The sequence below is a fragment of the Epinephelus moara genome, chromosome 23, assembly GCF_006386435.1.
Source record: "Epinephelus moara isolate mb chromosome 23, YSFRI_EMoa_1.0, whole genome shotgun sequence".
Lineage (NCBI taxonomy): Eukaryota > Metazoa > Chordata > Actinopteri > Perciformes > Serranidae > Epinephelus > Epinephelus moara.
Genome location: NC_065528.1, coordinates 25279673 through 25290929, shown reverse-complemented (window position 1 = coordinate 25290929; position 11257 = coordinate 25279673). Strand labels below are relative to the sequence as shown.

The 11257-nt window shown below is 40.6% G+C and overlaps 1 protein-coding gene across 5 annotated transcripts in view; it reads left to right on the top strand.

Moving 5' to 3' along the window:
* Nucleotides 1–1985: 1985 nt before the first annotated feature.
* magi2a (membrane associated guanylate kinase, WW and PDZ domain containing 2a) overlaps nt 1986–11257 on the top strand; it is a 385047-nt gene continuing 375775 nt past the window's right edge. For all 5 annotated transcript variants that reach the window (XM_050036738.1, XM_050036737.1, XM_050036735.1 and 2 more), the window contains exon 1: nt 1986–2444. In XM_050036738.1, the coding sequence (XP_049892695.1) occupies nt 2144–2444 (301 nt within the window). In that variant the 5' untranslated portion in view covers nt 1986–2143. The remainder of the gene's footprint in view (nt 2445–11257) is intronic.

Here is an 11257-nt window from a genome sequence, read left to right as displayed (position 1 = left end):
AAACAGGGTGAGAGGAGATGTTCGGAGAGGCTTCACAAAGCAGAATGGAAGTTTTAAAGATGTCAACCCCGTGAAAGAAAACACCCACAACACACATTTGTTTGAAGATGGATTACACTCAGTCACTTCTCCGTTTGCTTTACGTCCCTTTCGTCTAGTTTGAGATAAACACGAGGGGATTTTTCCTCTTGGAGCCGTTTCTCAGAGCGAATGACACAACTATTACAGACCTGAGTGTGTGTATCACAAATGCTGTTAGAGAGAACAGAATATGCTTTTGAAATCTGAATATCATTAACGAGACAAAGCTGAGACGCACTCGCCGCCCTTGAAAGAGTTTCATAAAACACAAATGCTGCGTTCACCAAAGACCTTGAGGGTGTTCAAGGACATACAATCTGTCAAGTTCACCTGAAAAATGAATGGAAACATGTTTGAGAGACTTCTCTTAGCAACGGCGGATTTGAATCAGGTGACCTCCGTGGGCCCTCGTCCAACCAGAAATAGACTGTAATTGATGTAGTCCCACTTTTAGGGGGTAGAGGAATGTCAATGCAGCTGGGAAAAAGCAGCTTGAGTTGAGTCTAACTTTGTGAAGCTCACAATCAGCAGCATTTGATCTGTAAGCAAATGTCAAAAAGAAGAGACATATTTGTGGTATGAAAAAAGAACCCGTATTATTGCTGCTCTGCTGCCATGCCAGTGGAAATACCGCTTCTCTGCTTCTCTCCTTGCTTTCCCCCTTTTTTTTCCATGGAAAGCTGGATTTGGGAAAAGCCTTGCCTCTCTCCTCCTCCTCCAGCCTTCACATCCGGGTCAGTTGGGTTGGTTGGAGCTGGGTGCTGCCTTCAGGTGCCCCTCGGAAACTTGTAAACTCCTAAGTCTGGAAGTTGTAAACACTTCTAGCTAATGTATTTGAATCAATTTGGCACTTGAGATTGTTATTTTTTAGAAGTTAGCTTACACAGAACAGTGCGTGGTGCAGAAAAAGTTAGAAAATTAATGATAATGTAGATGTAAATGAAGGTTTCATAGGCTTTAGCACATGCCAAAAAGCACTTTAAAGTGGTAAAACTGCAAAAACAATTTTATAAAAGTAGTTTGTCAAATGTGATTTAATGTCTGCAAGTGATGGCAGTTAATTAAAAAGGCTTGTTGTGTACGTTTTATGGAAAGATGGTCATATAAAGTTAATTTATTTGTTGATGAAGTTGTTTTTGTTGTGCTACAATAAATTTGCTGATATAATTCTGTCATAGGAGGGGCAATTGAAGACTCTTTTTACATTATTTATAATCAAAGATAATAGATGAAGATAAGTCCCTCCAGTTTTGAACTTGTTTTTACACTATTTTTCTATCATGTGAAATATATTTTCTACAACGTTTATAATAAAATCCTGGAACATACACACTCATAATATTAATTAAAAATTAAAGAAAAAAATTCTGCTAGGTTTGAATTTATTTTTATATATTGTTTTTTATTATGAAATATATTTTTTTCTATTTTATTTTAACTTATTTGGACCATATATAGTATGTAATGAATATTAAATAAAGTTGATTTATTAAAATAATAATAAAAAAAAATAGTGAATTATTATTAATAAAAAATGTCTCACGGGGTTCCAATTAATTTTCATATTTTTTGAAAATATTAAATATAATTTCTCCGACTTTTTAAATGAAAATCTGGAACATACATACTCTGTAATGAATGTACTCAATAAAGTTGAATTTTTTAAAAATAAAAAAAGTCCCTTCAGGTGAACTTCAGTTGAGCTTACATGTTTTTTAATATTTCATGTATAATGACTGTTAGTTGATTTAATTAATTAATTAATTAATTAATTTTCGGCTTTAATTTTCCACCAGGTCGCGTTTAAACGTCCAACCTGTCAATCCCGATCTCTGAGGCGTCCCGTGAAGGCATCACAAGTTGAGCAGCTCCCAGTTCATGCAAAGGCAGACTGATGATCCAGCTGCTGTGCGTGTGAGTGTGTGCGCGCTGACATGGATACAACTGGCGTTTACTGGTGAAACTGGACACATCCCAGTGTTACGGTGACACCGGCCGACTCCAAAGAGCGCTAAAACTTCTCCCACGGCCGCACTCATGTGATTTCCCCCCAGTTGGAGCCATGTCCAAGAGCCTGAAGAAGAGGAAGAACCACTGGACTAACAAAGTCCACGAGAGTGTCCTCAGCAGGAATGAGGAGGGGGAGCTGGGGCTGGAGCTCAAGGGCGGCGCAGAGAATGGACAGTTCCCGGTTATCGGCGAGCTTCTCCCGGGCACGGCGCTCTGCCACAGCGGCAAACTCTTCCAGGATGAACTCCTGCTGGAAGTCAATGATACCCCGGTGGCTGGACTCACCACCAGGGACGTCCATGCTGTGGTCAAACACAGCAAAGACCCCGTCCGACTCAAGTGTGTCAAACAAGGTGAGCTCTCTCTGCTTTCACACCAACTTTCCCGCATTTACACGCTCTGTGTGTGCTTCTCTTTTAACGGACATTTTTGGAAACCGTTAGCTTTGTGTTTTGACAGCAGTGCTATTGTCTCCTAAAACTGATAGCTTCTCCTGTGCGCGAGGCTTTAAACACACCATGGAGCAGAAATTAACTTTTTATAGTGTTTCTTTATTGTTGTTACGCATCTGCAGCAGCCAGATATTAAAATACTTTCCACGGTAGTTGTTGCAAAAAGGTGTTTTAGGCGTGTTTGGGTCCTGTTGCTATGTGGTGTAGCTTTCAAGGGGGTGTGTTACATTTGGGGCAGTCAGAAAACACACACTCCAGTCTGACACACACTACATAACTAATAACAAATATATTGATGCTGTGATATTGGTAAATGTCATGCAGCCACCACAGGTCAGGATTACAGCCCAGGTATAATACCACTGACATAAACAATGGATTAGATTAGATATTGGATCAGATTATATTGGTCTGCACTTTATTGTCTGATTTATGTGGAAATATGCCAGAAAATTCAGCTCAGCACAATATTACAGGCAAACAAAGCATGTATGCATAGGTGTATGTTTCACATGTGCATCTGTTATTTATTATATTTCATTGAATATGTGTTCATGTGATTTTACATGACAAATAAATTGATTGCTCCGCCCCGCACGCCACACAAACATGGAAGTAGCAGCAGTACAGGACTTTTATTTTGACCAAATTAAAGATATTTACACTTTAAATTGATGCAAAAAAAGCCACAAATCTGTGAATAAAACCCACCATTTCACATGTGCCCCCCTCAATGTTGAAACAAAACCTTTGTGGTCGCCTGTATGACCATTTGAAATCAATATTAAAGGTCCAGTGCGAGGATTTTGGGGGATATATCCGCAGAAAAGTATGTGGAGAGAGTTACTGCCTCAAGCGAGGGAGTTCAGGTATCTCAGGGTCTTGTTCACAAGTGAGGGTAGAATGGAGCGTGAGATGGATCGGCGGTTTGGTGCGGCATCTACAGTGATGCGGGCGCTGTGCCAGACCATCGTGGTGAAGAGGGAGCTGAGCTGTAAGGCAAAGCTTTCGATTTACTTGTCCATCTACGTCCCAGCCCTCAGCTATGGTCATGAGCTAGTGACCGAACGAACAAGGTTGCAGATACAAGCAGCTGAAATGAGTTTCCTCTGTGGGGTGGCTGGGCTCAGCCTTAGAGATAGGGTGAGGAGCTCGGACATCCGGTGGCAGACCCAGAACACGCTGGAGGGATTACATATCTCATCTGGCCTGGGAACACCTTGGGGTCCCCCAGGAGGAGCTGGAAAACGTTGCTGGGGAGAGGGGCGTCTGTTCGGTACTATTTATCAGCCGAATCAAGACACCTCAACTTGAGTTCTGGAAAATTGCAATGGACTTTTAATTTTTATTAACTGCTTGATTGATTTTTACTATTTCCAGACTTTTCATTGACTGAACAAAAAGTCAAGCCTAAAACAAAATACTTGCTTGCAACAGAAGACGTAGAAATGTCTGTGATTCTGTTTGTAAAAGTGTGACATCAAGAGATGGAGGAAAAAACCGAGACAGCATAGTATCACAATATTTTTGTGTGGCAATATGGTATCGTCACACAGTGCCAAATATTGACTTTTTTCATTATATAAATGATAAATATTACAAATATAAATTGAATTTTGGGTAGCCCACTAGAATAATATAATAAATTGCTTTTTGAGTTTACTAGATACCTTACTTTGGAGACATAATTCACAGTTGAAAAAAGGTAATATATCACATTGTATTTTATCACAATACTCAACATATAGCAACATATTTAAAACCACAACTATCATATCATGGAGATATGACCTAAGTATGACAACAGAAAGATGTTGGACTCTTACATCGGACAGACGTTAAACTTAATTTGGAATAAAACTTGAGTTGATGATAATTTAAATGTCGATCGAAGTTGGAAGTTCAAGTTATTTAGACTTTGACATTATGGCAGTTTGCAGATATTCAGGTTTCTTTTCCCTCAATACCTTACAATTAAAAGCTGTTTTTCTGTTGGCATGAGACATTTGGAAGACGTTGGGGTTTCGGTTTCCTTGCTTACGACTAAATGCTGCTTCTACATCAAGATGATGTTGGCTTGAGATTTTTGGAGGACGTTAGATTTTGGTTACTTAACAACTCAACGTAAAACCAACAAAACATCAACATCATTGGTCGTCAGTATTCTACGTTAAACTGACACTGGCATTAGACGTCCTCACGTTGAATTTGGGTTACTTGTAGTTGTGAGTTTACTTTCTTTCTTTAAGGGATGAAAAATTGCTCTATATTTTTAACCTTTGAAGCACTTTTTTTTTTTTGCAAAGCAGACAAAGTGTTCAATATTTATTATCCAATTTGCGCTACATTAAGTGGACTAAATTGGATTTGCAGAGGATATTGTATAAATATTAGAGCAAATCCCGGAGTCCCTATTTCAACATTATAGTGGTGTCACGAGGAATAAAAAACACCATAAAGTATGATAAGGTCACAGATACTGAATGTGTGTGTGGCATTATATTTCCTTTTGAGTGGAGTTGTGGTGGATTGATTAAGAAAGTGTTTCACTTTCACGTGAAACCAAGATTGTCCAAGGACTCCATAGTTGTTGGAGATGTTTTTAAATTGCAGCAACCAGAACACCCATGTTGACTTTAAAACAACATCACAAGCCATGTAAATTTGCCTAACTCGCACCAGCTCCATCCAACGCTTGTCAACTCTGTCCACTGCTTGTGCAGCCTCGATGTCACGGACACACTCGTGTGGCCGTCCGCGTCTTTGATCCTCGCAGCTAATGACACTGGCTGTCTTGCATTGTGAACCGAGAGGAGGATCTGTGGGCTTCTCATTTTGGGGTGAAAAAATCAGCAAAACCCTGTAAGAGGCTTTGGATCAAAGTCTTAGCCTGTGTGTTTGTATGTGTGTGACGGTGTGGGTGTGTGTGTGTGTGTGTGTGCGTTCAGCACCACACCAGGGATTTATTCAAAAGGCAGCCAGGCCTATATCAAACTAATGTGTTACTTTTTCACCATGAAATATTTATGCCCTCCAGTGATTGCCGCAGTGATTGATATTCTCCCATTGCTCCGCTCGTGTTCGGTTGTTGACGGTGTCAAGTTGTTTTTAACGTGGCAGATATGTACATTAAGTAAATATTATTGGGGGGAAAAACACCCTTGCAGTGTCCTTACAGCAGGGCGCTCAATAACAGATATTTTTCACTCCTCAGCAGAAGCACATTAGCTCCTATAATCTGCTTCAATAGTTTCCTTCTTGAGGAGCGAGTCAAAGAGTGCAGCACTGTATTATCACAGTAAGCCAGGCCTGACAGATGATGTCCACTCGCTGTGCTGCTGCTATATACCACTCAAGTCTTTGTCACGTCTTTATAGCTCACTTTTATTGATTTGAGAGCCAGTTTTTCTGCATGCACGCCTCCAAAAACTTTACTTCAAATGCTCCGTGATGTTCCACATGACATGGGCGCAGACACTGTGGTGGACCAGGAGATGTGGAAGCACTCAACACTTACATTACTGGATTACTGCTCAGTCGCTGCAGGTTTTCTCAGGCTTGTTGTGACCTAAAATGTGTGATTTCAAGGCAGCTTTTCTAAAATAAAATTGCGATTCATGTTTGAATGTGTTTTGGGTTTTTTTGCAATGAAATTGAGGGAGCAAGTGAAAATTGTTGCAGTTTGTTTTTGTGTATAATTGACTCAAAATCAACTTGTTCTATTAGGAATAACACCACACTGTTGAGAGTTTGTACCCAGTTGAACATGGTGGAACCCTCTGCATGAAGCTGTCCAAAGTACGACTCTGCGACTTAAGAGTATAATTTTTTTTCATTGATATTAATATCATACTTTAAGTTCCTACGACTGGCGACTTTAGACTTGTTAACTGTGGTCAAGGGGTGCCTTACACCTGCTGACCCTACTCACTGCAGTCCAAATTAATATACATGCTGTACTTGATTTGTGCATTTAGGCTCTATTTTCTACTGCGTGTGTCTGAGAGTGATTGAGGGTGTGCATGTGTCAGTGTGTGACTAACATAATAACATGAATGAATCTAAGGCTTTAACAAATTGACTACAACGTCTTATTTTCCATGTGTTGCTCTTTTCTATAGCAAATCTTGGCTAATACCCATGATATATCACCGAGTAACATTAGCCACTGCATTGATTTCTGTTATTGATCCGCCATTTTAAAGCCATAATACACGTAAGTTCTTTACATGCGTCATGAATCTCAGCCAGCAATCACTGATTAAAGTTACATACAATTAAACGTGGTGTTACCTTGTTGTGTCGGGTCCACTCAGTGTATGTTTCCTACAGTGTTCAACATAATATTTTTCCCCACTGGCCCCCTGGGCCAGTAGTTCAGAGTTTTACTGGCCCCTTGTATATTCTTACTGCACAAGTAAAAAAAAAAAGAGAGTGAGAGAAAAAATGTCTATAAAACTTCATTTCATTTAACTCCATTTTTCATTTCATTTCATTTTCATTTGTGTGTACACATTGTACAAACTAAATACTCACACTATTTTAATGTCATTAACAGTCATAAATCAGCTGGCTGGCTGGAGCTATCTTACAAAAAACCCCCAAAAAACGTTTAGCTAGCTTAGCTACGTTTAGCTACCTTAGCGATTAGCTAATTCACTTGGGTTTAGGGCAATGGTTAGCTATCTATATGTAGTTTAGCTACATAATGTGGCTTGGTGCTATCTGACTAACTGCATGACACTCATAGCTACTATGACATGACTCAAGCAATCACGTTTAAGCAGTAGCTAGCTAGCTAGCTGGCTAGCTGAGTAGCCACTAGCACTCTTACCTTCGACATGCTACATCATCTCCATTCTTCTTCAGAAGGTCGACCGTTTTGTCATAGGACGTGAAGGGGAGCTCACTTTTCACGATGTGGTTAGCTGTGTTCACTAATTTATCCACTCGTTGGATGGTCTCACTGTTTGCGCGCTGGGTCCAGACGTGAAGCGGCCCCTTTGATGGGTTGTCTGCAACCCGCTTTGCCAGCACACATTGCAAGTGCTGGCGTCTCTGTTGTTGTGTGCATCTAACGCCTGCTTATGTAGCTTCACTGGCCCGAGTGGGCTTGTGACTGGTCAGTCAACTTGCCCGACATACTTTTTGATTGGCCCCAGGCCATCGGGCCGTTGTTTATGTCGAACCCTGGTTTCCTACTTAGATGTTGCTGTTGTTGTATGCTAACTCTGTTTTGCAGTACACACTGAACTGTTTTGTTTTTAACTTGTAATGATCCCACACTCTACACTTTCTGTTGTTTTCTTTGACGTGTCTCCTCCTTTGTCTCTCGCTCTTTTCTTGTCCCTGTTCCTCCAGAGTTTTGCAATCCACGCTTCACATCCACGTTACAGCTACGCAGGCTATTAACAGTGAAAGTAACGTCAGCGTGTTGAAAGACAGTGTGCTGTATAGTTGTACTGGATTTAAAGTCTCAAGGCTTTTTAGTAATTGAATTATTCGAGGTACTCATGGAATCATTTCAGCCCTAAATTGGCCAACATGCTTTTTCTTAATTGGCACAATGAATTAATGTTACTTACACTTAAAAGTATTGATTTCATGTCGCCATCTGCTGGTGGGTCATGAAGATAAGAGCATGAATGCATAATATGATGTTAATTCCACTACAGAGCATATCAGCAAAAAATCTAATATTGTGCATCCCTAGTATTTAATCTATCTCAATATGTGCAATGGATGTGAATGTAACAGCCTCTGTCATGGTGATTTGTCTTGTCTGTTGAGCTTCAGCCAATCTCCGGGTGTGTTTAGTGTTTGAAAAGTGTTTGTCCGTCGATGACTCTGTTATGTACTGAGACGTTCGTGTCAGACATGTCTGCATCTTCACAACCAGAAACTAGAAATCGAGTTTGGTGATGTTGTGCTATGGTTGGTGAAACTCACAGGAAGCTATGATGATTGATCAAAGTTGCATAAAAGTTGCCTTGATTGGACGAAAATGCAAGGTTGCAGAGAATTCATGCTAGAAAAGATCTAAGGGGAAACACAGCTTCCTGTGATGCTTTACAATAAATGCTTATATAATATTTGGAAGCATTTACTATCATAAGGAGCCACAGGAAGTGTTGAGTTTAAATAACCAGCATGCTAATATCCCTCTCTCTGTTTTAACTTTTCTAATCTGCGGAGCTTTCTCTCCATCTTGCTTGTGCCTAATGTTGTTTTCACACTCAGTTTTCCAGATGGTCGACAAATCACTTAGATTTTGATAAATACTGGTTATTGTTAGAGCTGCTGGAGCATATGAGAGGAAGCAGAAAAATGTGAATCATCCAGTGGCGGGTGTGTTTGAAAATTTGTTGCATTTCTGCGCACAAATATAATTAAAGGATAAAATAACATCCAGGGTGTTAGTAATGATAGGGCAGCACCGAGCGCTGTTTGTGTGCATCAACAACAAAAAACGACTTTAGCTTTAAGTGAATGTTTTTGTAACATCGGGCTGTAAACACAACCTTCACTCACGGCGAACAGCTGCTTGGTTTGTCCTTTTACATAATTTATCCTTTATTAACACTTCAAGCAGACAAACTGCAGGCAATTAAAGTTAAAACCCCTCTCAGATATTAGGTTACAATGGACCTGCTACGTCCCAATAAAACAGTCATAAATCAGGCTTTGTTTTCCCTCCTTTAGCCTCTGGTCAATGAGCAGGGTCACCGACCAGTTTACACGCACGGTCGATTTCCAGAGGTTGTTCATGGCCTTTTTGAATAATACATCAAGTTCTCTTCTGCACTGGTCCGCTGCTACGCTGATGTCACAACTGTACAAGCGCTGTCCCTTTCTCCTGGGATATCTTGTCTGGATTGCCAACTTTCATTACGATCTCCTGTGTAATTAAAAAAAAAGCCGACTCATGATTCACTTTCTCTCCGTTATAGTCATCATGAATCATGTTTATGCATTTAATCACTTTGTACGCACTGTGATATGACTTTAATTTTTCACGGTGCCTGAAAACCGCGGGCTGTATCCCATTTTACACACATGCACACACACAATATTAAGTCTTTTATTAGTCTCTGAGGTGAGGATTAGATTAGATTGCCACCAGCAATCAGGCCTGCCCTGTAGCACGTAATTAGGATCTCCACAAAACACTGATGGGTGTGTAAGAGAACATAGGGCACAATTACACTCCCAGAGACACAGGGAATTCTCATTAGAGCAGGACATTATGGAGAATGTAAGGATGGGGCTGAGACTACTTCCTGTAGGTTTGATGCCAGTCAAGGTTAGAATTGGGATTTTTAACCCTCGTAGGGTGCTTTCAAACCTGCCCTGTTTGGTTCAGTTCAGTTGATCTCAAGTTCGTTTGCCCCCTAAGTGCGGTTCGTTTGGGCAGGTGTGAACACAACAATCGTATTCCATTGCACACCAAAACAACCGGACCGAGACCTTCTGAAAGCGCCCTTAGAGCACTGATAAACTTGTTTTACGCTTCGATCTTGTGTGTGCGTGATGGCTGTTTTTGTAGGGGTTCACCAATTCTCTCCACTGGATTGGTGCCATCATTGACCTTTTTAGGTAGTTCAAGTATCAGCCAGACGATGGGGATGAAGAGGACACTTGGTATTTGCAGAAACACTGAGGTATTGCAGTCTGTATTGGGAGAGAAAAAGTCTGGTCAGTGGATCCCTGGTGTCTTGTGATACTTCATAGCTTTGGTTGTGCACATGCTAGAGTTTTATACATATCCAGTTTTGCAGTTTTTGGACTGGTGGACGAGCTCAGGGCCGGGACATGTTGTGCCTTAACCCTTGGAAAACAAGAGGTCATGTGCTGGGTGCTACACTTGTTCCTACTCTGTGCAAAATTTCAGGGGAGCAGAGGCAGGTTGTGTTGTCATTTTTTAAGTGTGTATTAGGCCTTAAATGTTGTCTATGGGCAGATGTAAAGCTTTGGGTAGCCCTCCAGTAATATGATCAACTGTTTCTCCATATTTTATTATAGTCTGATATTTACAGAAGAAAGGAGATATATCTGCCAACTTTGATCGGTTGTTTCTCATCACATGCTGGGCGTGTTACTACACTAAAAAAGTTGAACTTTCAAACCCTGAAAAATCAGCCGCTTGGGAATGCTTGCATGCCAGGATGATGTTGCTTTTGCTTTTGAACGCACCTTCCACATGTCCACATTGAAAAATATGGACTTAAGGGCCCAAAAAACAAAGTAGGTGTTTGGATTCGTCCCTTAAACTAGTTTGATTTTATTCAAACAGACTGAACCAGTATTTGCCATTACAAAACATACTGGCCAATAATAAGTAGCCTACATTAGCAACTTGCGCCAACACCATCACAGCTTAAGGAGAAACAAAGTGATAGAAAGCAGGAATAAAAAACATGGAGGAGAAGACACAATTTGTTCTTACTATCATAGTCACTGCAGCACTGTTTGAGCGAAGTGCTCTTGTTGTTGAATGGATTATCAACACCATCTTGCAACCAGGTGCCAGTAGCCACATCACCTGTCTCTAGAGTTATTTGGCAGGTGTGCTGGTGTTACTACAGGGCTTGACGCTAACTTTTTTCCCAAGGAGCACATGTGCTCCTAAGTTGAAAAAGTAAGGAGCGCACAAAGAACTTTAGGGGCACAATGTAAATTGATCAAATGATGTGTTTTCCGTAATGAACGTGATG